This window comes from Narcine bancroftii, chromosome 4 (genome assembly GCF_036971445.1).
Source record: "Narcine bancroftii isolate sNarBan1 chromosome 4, sNarBan1.hap1, whole genome shotgun sequence".
Taxonomy (NCBI): Eukaryota; Metazoa; Chordata; class Chondrichthyes; order Torpediniformes; family Narcinidae; genus Narcine; species Narcine bancroftii.
Window position 1 is genome coordinate 188,079,644 of NC_091472.1, and position 19,052 is coordinate 188,098,695.

Genomic DNA, 19,052 nt, shown 5'->3' on the forward strand with positions numbered 1-19,052 from the left:
AAGGAAAAATATGCAAGTATATGTTTAAAAATAAAAGTACCAATTGTTGCCAAAATAGTTTTATAGATCACCATCGATGTTTGCATCTAGAAATTTTAGTGAAAGTATTCATGGAAATATGCTGCAAGGCTTTCTTAGCTTGGCCATGTAAGACGGAACTGATTCCAGTTTGGTAGAGAAACTTACAAGTTCAATGTCTAAATCTAGGCCAATAGAAACATAGAAGATAGGAGCAGGAGTAGGTCATTCGACCCTTCGAGCCTGCTCCGCCATTCAACGAGATCATGGCTGATCTTAAAGTTCAGTACCCTGTCCCCGCCTTCTCTCCGTAACCTTTAATACCCTTATACTGAAGAAATAGATCTAATTCCCTCTTAAATATATTTAATGAACCTGCCTCTACTGCCCTCTGTGGCAATGAATTCCACAGATTCACCACCCTCTGGGTATAGAAATTCCTCCTCATCTCGGTCCTAAATGCTTTGCCTATTATCCTCAAACCATGGCCCCGGGTTCTGGATTTTCCCATCATTGGAAACATCCCATCTGCATCCATTCTGTCCAGTCCTGCCAGAATTTTATATGTCTCTATGAGATCCCCTCTCAATCTTCTAAACTCCAGCGAGTACAATCCCAATTTGTGCAATCTTTCCTCATAAGTCATTCCTGCCATTCCAGGTATCAGCCTGGTGAATCGCCTCTGCACTCCCTCCATTGCAAGAACATCCTTCCTTAGATAAGGTGACCAAAACTGCACACAATACTCCAGGTGGGGTCTCACCAAGGCCCTGTTCAGCTGCAGTAAGGTATCCTTGTTCCTATACTCAAACCCTCTTGATATGAAGGCCAACATACCATTTGCCTTTTTAACTGCCTGCTGTACCTGCATGCTCGCCTTCAGAGAATGGTGTACAAGTACCCCTAGGTCTCTCTGCACTTCCCCATCTCTTAATCTATTGCCATTCAAATAGTAATTAGCCCTCCGGTTTGTATTACCAAAGTGGATAACCTCACATTTATCCACATTGTAGTGCATTTGCCATGTATCTGCCCAGTCCCTCAATTTATCCAAATCACACTGGAGCTTCCTGACCCCCTCTTCCGTACACACAACCCCTCCTAGCTTAGTGTCGTCTGCAAATTTGGAGATATTACATTCAATCCCCTCATCCAGATCATTAATGTAAATTGTGAACAGCTGGGGTCCCAGTACAGATCCCTGTGGCACCCCACTGGTCACCGCCTGCCACTCAGAAAACGAGCCATTTATCCCAACTCTCTGTCTTCTACCTGCCAGCCAGTTCTCAATCCACATCAATACATTGCCCCCAATCCCATGAGCCTTGATTTTGGAAGCTAGTCGTTTATGCGGGACCTTATCGAAGGCCTTTTGGAAGTCCAGGTACACCACATCCACTGGCTCTCCCCCATCTATTTTACCTGTCACCATCTCAAAGAATTCCAATAGATTTGTCAAGCACGATTTACCTTTTGTAAATCCATGTTGACTCGGTCCGATCCCTTCTCTGCTAGTCATATGCTCCGCTATTACATCCTTAATAATGGATTCCATCATTTTGCCCACTACTAATGTAAGGCTCACCGGCCGATAATTCCCCGCTTTTTCTCTACCCCCCTTTTTAAATAGTGGGGTAACATTAGCTACCCTCCAATCCATGGGTACTGATCCTGAGTCTATCGAGTTCTGGAAAATAATTCTTAAAGCATCTGCTATCTGAATGGCCACTTCCTTGAGTACCCTAGGATGTAGATTATCAGGCCCTTGGGATTTATCTGCCTTCAATCCCATCAATTTCCCCAAGAAATTTTGCTAGTCTTCAGTTTGGAACAAAAATTAAACTTTCATTTGTATTCTGGTAGAGAAACAGACTGTGCATCTGCAAGCCAACAGAGCTGATTTATACAAATCAATGTGGTTGTGATTCACCTTTATAAATTTTAATGATGCAGTTATTGCTGACAGAACCAGATTTTGATATACACCCCTAATTGTGCTTGAGAGGTGTTGAAGAGCCTTCATCTTGAACTTCTGGAATCCCCTGCTACATATACTTTCACAATTTGTTGAATCAGAAAGTCCAGGGTTTATAAAGAACAGCAATATTTTCCAAGATTGCATGATGTATGACCTGCTGGTGAAAGGAAATACAAATTTGCAAGATTCTGTCACAAAAGCCTACATGAACATCTGTAGTGCATTTTGCAACCATGCTGCACTAATGGATGATGGAGTGAATGCTTGAAGCAGAGTTTGAGATGGCAATCAAGCAAGCTACTTTGCCCTGGACGACTTGAGTGATGTCATAATAGCACTCATCAAAGCAAGGGGTCAGTATTCCTTCATGCTTCTGATCAGTGCCTTTTAGATGGTGAGAAAATTTCAGTGTTGGCAACTATAGTACATCATGGAGAGAGAGAGAGCATGGGAACAGGCCCACCAAGTCCTTGCTGATCAACAACCACCTATTATATTAATCCCATTTTTTCAAAATTAACTTCCCCCCCCCCCCCACACCTCCACAGATTTAGCATTCAATTTATTGTCATGTAATAAAAACAGTGTCATATTACACAAAATTGCCTTTTGTCTGCTGTAAGGCAGGCAGATTCACCATTGGCATAAATTGCCTGAAGCGCCTCTTGCAGTCAGAGAAAGAAAACCAAAAGAGAGTTCCCCAGAGTCACTGAGTGTCCGTGGATTCACCTCCAGTGCTGCCACAGCGACTGCAGTCACACAGATCCCAAGGACCATTCACCTGCACTCTTGGTGCAATTTACAGTTGCCGATCAAGCTTCTCTGACATAGTCAAATGAAGAATGTGCAAGTCCATGCAGACAAGTCAGGAGTAAACCCTAGTGTGTCTTCTGCCTGAAAGGAGCAGCAAGAAAAGACAGTGTGACCAGTGTGGGGGAGAATCCTTTGATTTTGGCTACATTTTAAAAGCCATATCTCACTCCCTGGCTGGGCAAGGAGTCAGCTGTACTAGTTTGAGGGCAGATGTGGCCTCAATAGAAAACTGATAACTGATAGAACTGCTTTGGAAAAATTCATTCTAATTTCACTGTGGCACTCCAAAGGAGAGGTTCACTCTAGGAAGTAGGTCACTTGCATGTGATGCTTGGTGATTTTGCTGGTGGGACTGAAAGGGCCCAAAATCCAAGAAGGCTATGTGTTCTCAAAGTAAATTTTTGAGGACAGTTGTGACATCCCCCCCCCCCGCCCCGCCTACCCCAGCTCAGCTTTTATTAGAAAGCTAAGAACTTTGAAAGAACTGCTTTGGAAAAGTCATTCTAATTTCAACTTAATTTTAAGAAGTGGAGACTGAATTCACAGTGTTCCAATTCCAGTATTGTTACCATGAGTTTGAGGGCTGACATCTGAATGCAAGCTACCAATTTGCAGAATATTCGGGAGGCTGCAGAATGTAGCGAATGTAGCCAAGTCCATCATGGGCTCCATCTACTGAAGACATCTACGTGAGGTGATGCAGCCAACATCATAAAGGACCCTGGTCATCCTGATAACAACCTTTTCTCAGTGCTATCTTCAGGAACTTGACATCTAACACCTCCAGGTTCAAGAACAGCTATCAGGCTTCCCATTCTGCCTAATGGTAAACAGTTCCAGCACCACAGAAAGACCAATATCTGCATTACTGAAATGCCACCTTTTTTTCTCACACTGCTGTAATTTTGAATATTTTATTTATTATCTCTTGCTATATGGTAATTTGATGCTTTTATTTTTAACTGGTATCTGTCCAGCTAAATTGGAAAAGATAAATACAAAAGATAGATAATAAACTCATTATCGTTATCAGTTCTCCCTCATCAAAGGTTCATGACCAGTTGACAATTCAAATAAATTCATGCTATAAATGATCCCAAAAAAATTGATATTTGTTACAGTTTGAATTTTCACTTTATTGTTACTAGTGTAAAAATAGTGAATTTTGGGTCAATTTGTGTAATGTAATGTGGCCCAATAAACTGAAAACCAGTAGATCTTGAGCTTCAAAAAAGTTAAATGAAGAAATCATTTCTTCATTTAATGCCATGCAAAATGTTAATTTCTGAGAGTAAATACCTATAATTATTGCACCAATGATTTATGAATTTGTTGTAGTTTGCTGCACAAAGTTCCATGTATAGCATGGTGGCTGAGATACTAAACATTGTTTCAAGGCTTTGTATTGATTGTAAATTTTTGTAACTTCCTATCAAAAACATTCACTGGTGACACTTAATGTTGCATGATTTGCAGATTGCCGTGCTACGAAGTGAGAATGCTATGGCAAAAAAATTGCAGTCAGTAGTTCAATCACTAGAATCTGATAAATCAAAACTTGAACAGAAAGTACAGAGTTTAGAGAAGAAAATCAATGATAACCAAAGGCAGATTGATAGCATCGCATCCTCTCCAGGTAATTAGTCTTGACATTTTGAATTAATGATGTAGTGTAAATAGCTAATCTATTTGTGTGTGGGTATGTGTATTATATAAATATATATATATTATATATATTTATAGAGATAGATATAGAGAGGGGGGAGGGAGAGATGTGTGTGTGAGAGATTTGGTGCTAATTTCCATGATTGTCAGATTTATAATTTATTCACTGTATCTTTCCAACTAACTTTGTAAAACAGTTCCACTGAATTTGATTTTTCCAAACTGGGACATCTCTAATATTGTTGCAAGCTCTTGCTAACATTGCTACATGACTCTTTAAAAACTTGCAGTAACCAGTTTATGGATTTCTTCCTTGCTGTACCACTATGACATTAGAAGTTCTTTCGTATAGACAGAAACCTACCTTAAACTAGTTATTTGTGTTATGAGTGGAGGATTGCTTATGAAGATTTTGTCTTCCAGCAGGAAAACATTAATTTTGATTAGTTTCCCACCCATGGTAGTGTGAAACCAGGGATTTTCGAAAACTTTTGACATTTGGACAAGTTGATGGAATGATTAATCCTAAAGTAGAACATGGTAGGATCAGGGAGGTGTTCCTTGGAAGAGCAGAACACCTGTTGACTCCATAAAATGTAATTATTTAAATATTTCAAACATATCTGTAGATGTTTGAATAGAAAAACATTACTTTATGACACATCTATGATACAGTGTGCAGTTTGACTTGCTGTACGGTATGACAGAAAGGATATGATAGCACTAGAGGAGGTTAAGAGGAGATTTACAAGCACATTACTTGATGTAGAGTATTTTGATTTTGAGGTAAGATTACTTGAGATCACGTTCTTTTGAAAGAACGGACAGGGAGATTTAATCAAGGTGACTGAAATCCTCAGGAACTAGAGGGCATAGGTTTCAGGTAGTTGGTGAAATGATTGGATAAAAGTTGAGGAAAAAGGTGAGATTCTGCTCCTTTCTGCCTGAAGGGTTGCCGGAGGCAAAACATTTATTACATTTTAAAAACTCATTACAGGTGCATTTGATATACTATAACCTAGAAAGCAAATTCCTACAGTTGGAATGTAGGATTCGTCTGTTTCAGCTCTAATAAATTTGATGGATTGAATGGATTCCTCTAATTATAAATTCTGAGTCAGTGTAAAAAAACAAACTTGGACGTGGCCATAAATGAAATAATAAAATTGATGGAATTAATGCCTCAAAAGAACTCAATTTCTCAAAATAAAGATGCCTTTGCTTGGATTTATGAGGTAGAGCCTGTCATATTCTTGCAAAATGGTTTTTGGCTAATAAGTCTTTAATTGTTATAGCTGTAGCAGTGACATAATCTGCGAAATTTGTTTCAATGGCAAAAAGGGGGCCAAAGTGGTCTGTTTCTGTGCTGTAATTCCTCTATGGTTCTATGTTGTTGGCTTGCCTTTGGCGCTAATATTTTTCCTTCTCTTAAAAAGTTGCTCTGGGATCTTTGCATCTACCTGAGTACTTTAGAACAGCATCTTATCTGAAAGTAACCACATTCTGTACTGCACGCAAGTCCTAGCTGAGATTATATTAGGTGTCTCAAGTGGAATTGAATGGATGAATTTCGAATGGTGCTACTAAGCACAGGCTGAAACCTATATGTAACTACAAAGCAGAGGTCATCATACATGTGTACTAACTAGCATTGAAACTACTAAAGAAGATACATGGATGTGAAGGTGAATGGCATCCATGCTAACATTCTGCAGCCACCTGTAGAACTAGTAAATCTGACAGTACATTTATCTTCTTTAGAAAATAGCTCACTACTTGCATATGAATTCAGTTGGTACAGATCATTTATTTACTACAATTATTCATTGTGTTTTAATACACAAAACCTAACTTAGTTGTTCATAAATATGAACACAGTCATGTTCTCACAAATGCTCATATTCCTTGTGCTTTTGCATATAATTTTTAATCTTTTAATTTGAAGGTGAACAAGTTTTTGAAGAGCAAAGGGAAGAAAATGATTCTGCTGAGAGTCAGGTAATTTCTAAAAATGAACTGATTTGATTAAAATGGAGATTGAAGCAAAAGGAAAGCTATGTTGAAGCTATAAGTAAAGTTCAGCCAAATGCCTGTACGTTGAACAAAATGTAGAGTTTGCATGGGGTTAGATTTTGCATTTTTAATGATTTCCTTTACATTATTTCCTTTACAGGCAGCGTGGTTGGTGTAGCGGTTAGCGCAACACCTTTACAGCGCCAGCGATCCAGAACAGTGTTCAAATCCCACGCTGTCTGTAAGGAGTTTGCACAGTCTTCCTGTGTCTGCGAGGGTTTTCTCCAGGGGCTCCGTTTCCTCCCACCATTCAAAAACGTACCAGGGTGTAGGTTAATGGGGTGTAAATTGGGTGGCATGGACTCGTGGGCCGAAATGGCTTGTTACCATGCTGCATGTCTAAATTCAAAAATTTTAATAAAAATTAATTTGACTTTATCTGTCAATTTTTAATGCATTCTCTTCCAAATTTGAAGATTAGCAAAACCTTATAAACCATTCTGACCACTACTGGCCCCAAAGAGATGTCCAAAGATTGATCAAGTCATTGTATGCCAGTGGAAAAGGATGACTCTGATCGCTGATTCTGCTAGCATTACTATACTTCTCCCAATATATATAATTGGGGAAAGTTGCAATGTTATTTGAAATCAATCTTGCTAACCTCTAGATTGTCATACTACAACCCATTGGTTCTTAGAACCAGAGTGAAATGATTATGTTACAAGCCCAAAGGACCCCAAAACCCAGCAGCAATAGACATTCACCAAGACAAGTAGTTACTTAAACAAAAGTTGTTTTTAATTATCTTTAAACATGAAAACAGAATCCTAACTTATCTCTATACTTAACTAACACAAAATAACTCCCTTCTCATTCTAAGCGCACATGTATGTAATGTGTGTGTAAATTTAAGAAAAGTTATTTGGTTTACAGTTCAATCTCACTTCTCCATCTTCCAAGTTCTCTGGATGCAGGCAATTCTTATACTGTGCACATAATTAAACATGTATAAAGTTTACCAGGCTTTGGTGCTCGAAAAGTAAATGTTTACCGCTCTTTTCCAGATGGTAGCCTCTTTCTTTCAGGCTACCACCACAGAGTTCCTTTCTGTTTCACTTATTCCAAGAGAAACATCGGACAGATGGCACTTCCAGCCATCCACTGCTCTGGGACTTTCTGTTTCCAACCAGCTCTTCCTGGCTTGCACTGTTCAGCTGCTTTCAGTGTCAGACACATACAAGCTGAGAGGGCTTCTTGAGATTGGTTTCATCTCTCTCTCTCTCTCTCTCTCTCTCTCTCTCTCTCTCTTCCCTCCCCCCAACTGAGACTGCCAGAAAGCCCATGTGACTCTCTCACTTGCAAAAAACCCCACCTTCTTCAGCAAACCACAGGAGTTCTCTCTTGGTCAAGGTGTTGTCTTAGATAAACAAAACCCAGGAGTGAACTTTCTGTGAGCACTTTTCAGAAAGGTCAGAAGCTTTGTAGTTATCCAACCATCCAGCCTGTCTCCAATTCCAAACAATGGTCTATTCATTTCATGATGTCATTTCAATTAGCACCTACTTGTGAAATGTGCATAAAAGTCTCCAAAGATCCTGCAATGTTCCTGAATATGAGTTCTTCAGTGTTTCAAATAAGATTGGTTTTAAAATGTGTGTATGTATGTAAGGTTATCATCTGGAGAACCCTGAAGGGGGCAGGTTTTGTCAGCAAGACACTGGAGTGACTGATTAAAAAGGAATCAGTTGTGGATGTTCTGGAACAAGAAAAACTCTATCTGAAAACCAACAAGGACCTTTAGGAGTGGTAACCATTTACCTGTTAAACATCAAAGCCTGGTGAACTTTATTACTGTTAACTTCTGTGCACAGTACAAGAATTGCCTGCAACCGGTGAGATTGGACTGTGAACCAAAGAACTTTGCTGAACTTACACACACGTGCACTTAAAATTAGAAGGGGTTTAAGTAGGTTAAGTGAGTCAATAGAGATAAGTTAAAGTTTGATTCTATTTTCATGTTCAAAGATAATTAAGAGGAACTTTTGTTTAAGTTACCCTTTGTCATGGTACATATCTATTGCTGTTGGGTTTTTGGGTCCTCTGGACTCGTAACAGTATGTTGTGCCCTTGTCTGCTTGGGTTTTCTCCAGGGGTGTAGGTTAATGGATCATAAATTGGGCGGCACCGACTTGAGGGCTGAAATGGCCTGTTACCATGCTGTATGTCTAAATTTAAAAAAAATAAAAACACATAAATTATCAAAGTACAATGCATTCTACAAACATTGGCAGCAGATTCAATTCAATCCTGCTGTTGCAGGATTCAAACTACCCCCTAGGTGTTGCTAGGAGAGTTCATAGTTTCAGTAATTATCCACTGGCATTCAAAGTTTAAGGTTGCTAATCTGGATCATTACTATATTTTTGTTATATACAATATTTTTTTTTACTGTTCATGGGATGTGGATGTTACTTACAATGCTGGAATTTATTGTCTGTCTGTAAAATGTCCCTGAATTGAGGAAGTTGTTAAGACTAAACCACAATGGCATGTTTGGGCTGTCATGTCGGCCAGACCAAGGAAGGTGGATTTCCTTTCCTCGAAGTATGTTACTGAAACATGTAGACACTGTCATACTGAGATCAGCTTTCTTGAATGTTTTTAAATATATAATCAGTTTTATTGATTAGTAATTTTTCCTGAAACGACTATGAATGAACTATTTTTGTTACTGTCCACAAATGATTAAATTACATTTACCCAATTTATGACAAAACTGGTTTACTTTTAGATTGGTCTAATCTTCAGGGAACTGCAACATTCCCTGCATTAGAATGAATTCCTATTGAGCCTGGAAACATCTGTAGATTTTGATTGGAGGGTCACTTGTTATCTTTAATTTGCAGATGAAATGGACAATTTATTTTCATTTTTTGTAAAAGAATGAATGATGTTACAGATTTGGCTTTTTTATAATCTGAAAATGGTTTACTATTATAATAGTTATTTTATTTTGGGTGCAGTGGAAGGTTTTAATAAAGGGTAGGCAACAATTTGGAGACATCTGTTATTGAAACAAAGCTCTTCAATGCAGCAGGTGGTTTTCTCTAAAAAATCATTTGCACCACATCAGTTCCACAGAAGAGTTAACACCATGTAATAGAGCATTAATGTTTTTCTAGTAATTCAACATTATAGTTAATTGGAAGAATTAATTGATACGTTTGTCATTTAGTGTAAGCAAACAAATAATAATTTCGCTCGGTTCATGAAATAGATTGTCTTGAAGTATTTATTTTTTAAAATCAATGCACAAAAAGGACATTTTTAGTTCTGTTGTATATTTATGAGAGTTCTTGTCTTTCACAATTTTTAGTTGATAGATTTAATGGTGAATAATGCTGCACTTTGCTAACTCCTTTTCCTTTCTCTTTCCTCCTGAATGCTGACGATGCTTCCGTCCAAACAGCAAATGGTTTGTTATTGCTTGCCATTGTCCTTATCTGTGTGTTCTGGATATCTGCCTTTTTTTTTATTTTTGCAAAATTGCTAAGACAATCCTATTACCTGAATCCACAGATCAATGATAATCAGGCAGAAGTCTGAATAACACCAACAGAAAATCATTCACATACAAGATGATCTTAGTATTTGAATAATGTTAAATCTTTAGACTCCAGCATGTTTATGAATTGGAATGGATCTGTGTTGAATGGGCTGCTCAGTTCCTGTTTTAATGCATGTTTTATTATTTTGTTTTACATAATACTGAATTTAATATAAAATTCCACAAATATTTACAGCATCAGGTTGGCTCAAATGCTTCATATCCCATCAAGTATTTTAGGGGATGCAGTCACTATTGTAATACAAGCAATGTCATTGGTCATTTTCACACAACAGGACCCCACAAACAACAATGCGAAAACCAGATAATCAATTATAATTACAGAAATATGGTTTATTGCCATCTGCTTGTCATGTGACTTGGGATTGTCCACTGTTCTTGAATAAAATGGTACCTCGGGATGTTTTAAATCTGCAAGGATTTAAAGATCCTCAGTACAGCTCCTCCAAAGTTGTAATGAAAACCTTATCCATTCAATTGTCTTTTAAACACTTTATTAATAAATGCTGAGATCTGCAATGCTTCCCTCCAAGTCACCACAGTCCAAACTATTCTTTCTTCATTTCAAGCTCACTAGAAATCCATTAATGAGATGCATTTTACCCTGACTATCTGGAATAGGTGTCTGTTTATCTTGCTACCTTCCCCAATGATGTCAAACCCCAAACAGTGCTCTCCCCAATAATAAAAAATACAATGCTGGAGAAACTCAGCAGGTTGCTCCACCATTGTGTTTTTATTTCAACCATGGTGTCTCTCCCCAATTATGCTAACCATGCTCTCCATGAGAATTAAGTAACCATATAACAATTGCAGTATGGAAACAGCCCATCTCGGCCCCTCTAGTCTGCACCAATTTAAGTGATGTCCTCTAGTCCAACCTACCTGCTCCCTGTCCATAACCCTCCAACACCCTCACATCCATGCACTCATCCAACCTTCTCTTAAATGACAAAATTGACCCTGCTGCAACCACCTCTTCCGGAAGGTCATTCCACTCAGTTACCATTCTCTGAGTGAAGAAGTTTCCCCTCACATAACTTCTAAACTTTTGCCCCCTAACCCTTAACTTATGACCCCTCGTTCCAATCTCACTACTCTCAAGGGGAAGAGCCTATTCACATCTACTCTGTCTATCCCCCTCATAATTTTATACACTTCTATCAAATCACCCCTCAACCTTCTATGCTCCAATGAATAAAGACCCAGTCAACTCAATTGTTCTCTGTATTCTAGATACTGCAATCCAGGCATCATTTTAGTAAATCTTCTTTGCATCCTCTCCACCTTATTGATATCCTTCCTTTAATTTGGTGACCAGAACTGCACACAATATTCCAAATTTGGCTTCACCAATGCCTTGAACAGTCTCAACATCACCTCCCAGCTCCTATATTCTATGCTTTGATTTATAAAGGCCAGCATACCAAAAGCCTTCTTCACCACCCTATCTATATGAGAATTCACTTTCAAAGAATGCTGAACCGTTATTCCAAGATCTCTGTTCCTCTGCATCCTCAACGCCCTCCCCTTCACTGCATGTGTCCTGTTTTGATTATTCTTCCCAAAATGAAGCACTTCACACTTATCTACACTAAACTCCATCTGCCACCTTGCAGCCGACTCTTCTAAGCAGTTCAAATCCTTCTGTCCCTGAAAACCATTGTCACTATTCACAATTCCCCATATTTTTGTATTGTCTGCATATTTACTAACCCAATTTACCACTCCATCGTCCAAATGATAAACAACAAGGGACCCAAAACTGAGCCCTGAGGCACACCGCTCATCACTGGTCTCCATCCTGACAGACCGTTATCCACCGTAACTCTCTGGCATCTACCTTCTAGCCACTGTTGAACCAGTCTGACTATCTCAACATTCATACCTAGTACCTAAACCTTCTTTACCAACCTTCCATGTGAAACCTTATTGAAGGCCTTACTGAAATCCATATAGACTACATCTATTGCTCTACCCTCATCAACCTTCTTAGTCACCTCCTCAAAAAATTCAACAAGATTTGTCAAACAATGACCTTCCCCGCACAAACCCATGTTGGGTGTCCCTAATTAGTCCCTGCCTCTCTAGATACGTATACATATTCACTCTAAGAATACCTTCCATTGGTTTACCAACCACCGACGTCAAACTTACTGGCTGATAATTGCTGGCCCTACACCTGGAGCCCTTTTTAAACCGACACGCCAATCGTGCGGCACCATGCCCCCCTCCAGTGACTGTTGAAAAATCACTGTCAGAGCCTCTGCTATTTTCTCCCTGATTTCCCTCAAGGTTCTGGGGAAGTACGTGTTAACTACAAAACAACTTTTATGAATTCAGCTTTAAAAATGACTCAGGATAAAAAAAATTAGATGAACCCATTTCCAGTTTTTACTTAGAATCACTTGCTTTAAAATCTTGAAAATTAATCCCGTGTGGAAAAAAATGGGGGGGTGGTGGGCGTGCCACATGATGACATGGGGTTAGACTACAAATCCCTAGTTTCCTTGATAAAGGTGAAAAAAACTGACAAATAAGGTTATAAAAGTTACGGAAAATAGAAGAAAGTGTTTAAAAATGTATAGATCAACATGCCACCAAAGAAAGACAAAACAATGGGTAAAATGTCAGAAATATTATGCATTGACTAAATTTTGAACTTGAGTACAATGAATTGGTATTACTGAGGATTTATACTGCTGCTTGCATCGATATCTTTTCACATTTTGAGCATAAAACTTCCACGTGGTCATCTATGACATTGGACTATCCAGTTAAAATCCGCATGTTGGCCTTTAATTGAATTAATAGATATTCCCATTGATTACTTCACAAAAATCAAATGTGCTTCAATGTGATAAAGAAGGCAATAAACAATGAAAATATATTATTCTTTTATATTTTGAAATAAATGCATGAGTGAATTCTCATCTAAAAATGTGTGCCATTGATGTGCATGTTTAAAACTTGACCATTAGGGGAATATAGATTAGAAAAATACTGGTGGAGGTGTTCCTGAATGGTGGAGCAGGCAAAATGAACTGCATGGCCTGATCTTCAATTTGTGTTCTGAATTTTTGTACTCTTGTTGCAAAGGTGTAAGTTGACTGCAAGCCTTTTAATTGTTAATAACTACTCTAGAAGGCAGATTTTTCCCCCCAAAATTGGCTCATAAATACCCCCTTGGTCTTGTATGCGAAATTGAAATTGACCATGTCGCCAGCTACTCGCCCAGTTTCAAGAACCCCGCGGTGATACTGTGGCTGTCCAGTAAGCGGGCCCTCAACTTTGCAGGCCATTTTCCCTCGGGTGATTCGTGCTTTCCGGAGCTGCCGCCGTCACTCACTTCCCCCATTGAAAAGCCCAACAATAGCAGCCTCTGCCAGTAGTGCAAGATTGTGCCTTCTGAACCCGCCGTTTACTTTTCCTGGTGAGAAGGTCAACCACGGTGGCCCCGCCAGCAGCACAAGGCCATACTTTTTGGAGCCCAGTGAGAAGGCTGACTGCAATGGCCCCCACCAGCAGAGCAAGAGGTGCAGGAGGAACCCGTTTGCCAAATTACCCATAAATACACGAAAATAAATTCTTAATATTCCATGCTGAAATGAGGGGGATCTTGTATACCTTCAAATATGGCAATTACTTTGCAAAATATTAGTATTTTGTATTTTTTCTTTGCAGAATAATTGTACTGGTTGCAAATACTACTCATATTTAGAGCATGTTTTAATTTTTCTCTGCCCCAAACAGTGGTTTGATTGACAAGCCCCAAATGACTAAATGTAATGTTCTCAGATATTTGGAGGATTCTGGAATAGTTCACTCAGTTAGCATAGACCCCCTTTGCTAACATTAAGACTACATGTTCCTATCCTGGCAGCAATAATTGACCAGTGGTGAATATTCCCTTTTTTATAGAGAACACTACATTTCGTTCATGCTTTCATTTGTTTGAATTCCAGATTGATTTCCTGAACTCTGTAATCGTGGATTTGCAAAGAAAGAATGAACAACTGAAAGTGCAACTAGAAAAACTGGCTGAAGCATCCCTCAATGGCAATGTAGCCCATGATGTAAATAATTTTGACAGGCAAGTAAAAATACTAATTAAATGCTTTATGAATTTAGTGAGCTCAATATGTTGATTGATACTTCACTTGTGGTTATTGAGAGATGGAGAGACAAGTAATTAGGATAACTATTGTAGATAATGCAATTAACTAACATGTTTCAAGAATGGTGCATGCTTGAGAGGGAGAGAGAGAGAGAGAGAGACGGTTGGCTTTTAAATAGTCTATGAAAAGGATGATATGCAGAAAAAAGATCTAAAGGTACGGAAATAAACTGAAAGGGTTTGTGGGCAATTATTTCCAAACATAGTTGCCATGAAATACAGCAGATGAAAGGTCCACCTCCAGTCTGGTAGGAGCTGAATTTATAATGATGTATTCACAAAATGTGATTTGCTTGATTTGATTTGTGCAGTGGTACAGAGCTATTTCAGAGAAAACGTTAGTGCGAGGAAACAGTGGCAAAGAATGGAGGGAGAAAAATATATAACACACTTTTCAAAATAAAGATCAAATAAGTTTTTATCTGTGCACTTAACATTTTCACCTTCAAGTAAGGGATACAGAAATCTTATTTGAGTTTATTTGAACAAGTCAGGACTACTGAGATTACTATACTAAATGTCTTCTTTGCAGCTTGGATGGGACCCAAACTAAGAAGAAACCTCCACCACGTTTCTTCTGTGACATTTGTGATTGCTTTGATCTCCACGACACAGAGGATTGTCCAACACAAGCACAGATATCTGAATTTCCACCACATTCTGCATACCATGGCAGTAGAAAAGATGAACGCCCCTATTGTGACATCTGTGAGGTATTTGGGCATTGGACGAATAACTGCAATGATGACGAGACTTTCTAATACGCTGCTCTACTCTGAGATGTAGTTTATTTTTTTGTGTAGATCTTCAGTTATCACTTTTCATTTCTGCTAACATACCATTTTCTCCTTTCATTACTCTGTACTGTATATCTGTCATTGTTCATTACAATTTCTGTATGAACTACCTTTAAAAAAAGCTTCAACCGAACAAAAATTTGAATTATAATTTGATGTACAAAGCTGCAGTATTTGAAATTATCTGCTTCTGAATGTCAGACTTTGTATAAAGGAGGGTGAACATTATAGTGATTTCTTATTGAATGTAAAATACGTGGAAAATTTGGCTTACAAACTTGTATATACCTTTTGATTTATTTTGCCCAAAGTTAAGTTACTCAGAAATCAACATGAGATATGTTGAATATTTTTCTTTCATTTCTAAATTTGGGTATTGAAATAAATGTATAGTGTTACAATTGTTGCCGAGAGAGGGTATATGTAAAGACTTTATGAAATCCAAACTCTGTCGAATTTAATAAATTATTACCTTTGATTCCATGATGTAGCTTGTTCAATATCTTTTGTAATTTTTCGTACATCACCTTGAGGAATGTCATAGTGGACTCGGTTGCAGTTGGTGTGAACTCCTCCAGAATCACACAGCTTCAAATCTCTCATCACAGCATTCGTCCAAAATGAACCAAAAAGCTGAATTCCAGGGGTGACGAAAGAGCAGCTGCTCTTGACAAAGTATCATTTGACCAAACCTGATATCGAGCAGATGTGGTCAAATTAAAATCAGTGGCAGATAACAACATCCAAGATCAAGACCAAAGCACCTTTAACATGCAGATCCACTACACCTAGTACACAGTGGCTAGATTGTGTACCATCTAAAAAAGCACTGCAGTCATCTTCCATGAGGGCAGCTAGTTGTATTATTCGATACTGGGTTCAATCCTGACCTTGGGTGCTGTCTGAATAAAGTTTACACATTTCCCTGTGGTTGGAAAAGTTTCCTCATACATCCAGGAGGTAGGTAAATGATTCCAACAGTAAGATTAAATTTGCTTGATTTCCACCCATCCCCCCCACAACTTCAATATTCAGAATGGATGGTTTATCTGTTGTACATTTCCAATCATTTGGTAGTCCTTGTGTGCTTTGGCTACAACATTAACTCCAAAAGTTAGTTCTAAGTGGTGACTGCATATCTTATTTGATATTCCATGAAACTGTATAACTGGTTTGAAATTTAATTCCTAATCACCTTGATATATTTAAGTGGAAACTAAGAACTACCTAATTATTATTGTATTTTTAGTTAGTGTCAATCTGCTACTTATAAATAATCTTATGAACTGTTGAATCTGTCTCTAACACAGCTTATGGGACCAGTTGCTAGCTATTTGATGCTCAAAAATCAACTTTAAGTCTATTGTTCCTAAGAGAACAAGCTCAGCGTTCAAACCATCTGAAAAAGCTTCAGATTTAGCATAAAACATCCAAAGGTAATTCATTCATTCTAGAGTTTTGTAGGAAAAGCCAACAATGCAAACTTTTTTTTTCTAAAGAAGCAAAGGTTATTGTGGAAGTTTACATTGCATCAAAATAAATTTGCACTTGAATCGTGTGGATTTTTTTTTAACAAAGATTCAGCACTTCTTCAAAAATTCATGCTTCTGAACATTCCAATCTGTAAGATAATGCTCCAAATAATCTATTCATTCAGTATACCGATCCACAGTATCCATACAATCACGAAATGCCCGTTTAATATCTTTAAATTCATCCTGAACTACATCTACTGCTCTCAAACATTTAACCACAACCTTAACTGATGCCACCTCTCCTCTCAATTCAGTAAATTGAATCTTACTTTCTTTAAAACCCTGAGTAACTTGAACAGCCATATTATTCATATGCTGCATAAATTTTTCAGAAACAGATAAAGTAGTTTCTTCTTCCACTTACACTGTTTGGAATGCCTGCAAAGAAGGAGATTTCACTCTACAAGCTTTCTTTAACTTTTGAGGCCTACCTTGAAGAATTTTAGCTGCTCTTAAAATTGCTTCAATTTCCTCATCAGGTTCTTCCAATAATTCCTCCTCTTCCAGCTCCCTGACCAAAGCTTCCCAGGCCCCACGACTCCATGTCAACATTCCCTCCCATGTGGGCCCACCACGATCGGGCCGCCAGGAGAGCGCATGTCCAGTTCAGCAAGGGCTCCGTAGCGAAGGCCCTTTGCCTCGGCCGTCGGGCTCAGCACATCAGTAGCCTGCCCGACGTGCAAGCGACTGTGTTCTGAAGCAGGGCCCTCGCCTTCGCGAGGTCCTGCGTCCCCGAGTGTGCGATCTATGTCGGGAGCGTGACTCACCAATTCCATCGGATCACTGGATGTAGAAGTGCCATCTTGCGTTGTCGGGCGCAAACCAGGTGCCGGAGTCACCATTACCTTCGCCTGAGACGCCCCCTTGATCTTCGGCTGCTCCAAAATCGACTTCTGTAGATCCTTCGACGAGGTAGGCCTCAGTTCTTCAGCACTTTCTGCTCTTTTAAATAATGCTTTTTCTGGGGAGAGGTGGAATGTCTACTCCCTACGCTATCTTGGAAAATCAAAGCAGACATAATGTTAAAATAGTAGGCTTGCCTGAAGATTTTGAAGATATCGATCGAGTGAAGTTTTTTCAAAAATGGATGCGAGAGGTATTGGGGAAGGATGCTTTTCCAGAGGGATTGGAGTTGGATAGAGCGCATAGAGCAATACGAAGAAAGCCTTTTCCTGATCAACCTCTGCGAGTGATCCTTATTCATTGTTTAAGATTGGGAGGTAATTCTACGACTTGCTGTTCAGAAGGATCGGCAAAATCAGGGCCCTATGATGATACAAGGTAATAGAGTTTTTTATGCAGATTTAAGTCAAGATGTGATTCGAATTTTTTTGGTGTTGGCTCAGTTACAGGGTAGAGTTGATAGTGCGGAGTACAAGAGTAGAATTTTGTCCGATCATTTTTTGTTGTTGATTTCTTGTGAGGTTTCTGAGAAGGTGGAGGTTTAATGAGATGTTGTTAAATCTGAGAAATCCAATTACATTTTTTTTTAGAGATGAATGAGGGGTCGGTACATAGTGAATTTACACTGTGGGATGCTTTGAAAGCATATTTGAGAGGTCAAATTATTAGTTATGCAGCTAAAGGGAAAAAGCAATATTAAAGCTGAACTTTTGGAGTTAGAAAAAGAAATTGCAACTCTGGAGAAAAAGTTTCAGGAAAATGCAAAAGATACAGTTATCTAATTTGAAGCTTTGTTATAATACCAAGTAAACTAATAATTATGAGAGATTGGTTTTGAGATCAAAACAGCATTAGTATAAGTTGGGGGAAAGGGCGCATAAGGTATTGGCATGGCAATTGAAGACTGAACAAGTTTCTAGAACAATTAATGCAATACGAGGAAATTCAGGTGTTACTTATAAACCACAAGAGATTAATGAGGTATTTTGAGCTTTTTTCACAGGATTCAGGACAAATTTATTCCAAAGTGGAGGAAAGGCTTTAGGAGATCCAAATGGCAGCCCTGGCTAACTAAGGAAATCAAGTGCATTATCAAGTCCAAAGGGAGTAATTATAAGATAGCGAAGCGGAGTGGGAAATTAGAGGATTGGGAAACCTTCAAAGAACATCAGAGGGTAACTAAGAAAGCCATAAGAGACAGGAAAATGAAGTACGAGAGGAAATTAGCAGATAATATTGCGGAGGATAGCAAAAGCTTTTTTAAGTATGTGAAGAGGAAGAAATTGGTTCGGTCTAAAATTGGCCCTTTGAAAATGGGCAAGGGTGAAATTATTACTGGAAACAAGGAGATGGCAGAGGAATCTAACAAATACTTTGCAACTGTCTTCACCAAGGAGGATATAGGTTATAGTCAGTTAGGGGGTAGTGGTCATGCGGTACCAAGAGACTTGGGGAACTTTACTGGGGAGGTAGGGGATCTAATGGATATCCGGATCCAGAAGCAGGAGGTTATGAGTAAATT

At 38.7% G+C, this 19,052-nt stretch overlaps 1 protein-coding gene across 8 annotated transcripts in view; it reads left to right on the top strand.

Annotated features, from left to right (window-relative positions):
• clip1a (CAP-GLY domain containing linker protein 1a) overlaps positions 1 to 15,575 on the top strand; it is a 179,303-nt gene extending 163,728 nt beyond the window's left edge. For all 8 annotated transcript variants that reach the window (XM_069933240.1, XM_069933242.1, XM_069933250.1 and 5 more), the window contains 4 exons: positions 4,286 to 4,445; positions 6,420 to 6,472; positions 14,084 to 14,211; positions 14,828 to 15,575. In XM_069933240.1, coding sequence (XP_069789341.1) covers positions 4,286 to 4,445; positions 6,420 to 6,472; positions 14,084 to 14,211; positions 14,828 to 15,056 — 570 coding nt within the window. In that variant the 3' untranslated portion in view covers positions 15,057 to 15,575. The remainder of the gene's footprint in view (positions 1 to 4,285; positions 4,446 to 6,419; positions 6,473 to 14,083; positions 14,212 to 14,827) is intronic.
• Positions 15,576 to 19,052: the final 3,477 nt, after the last annotated feature.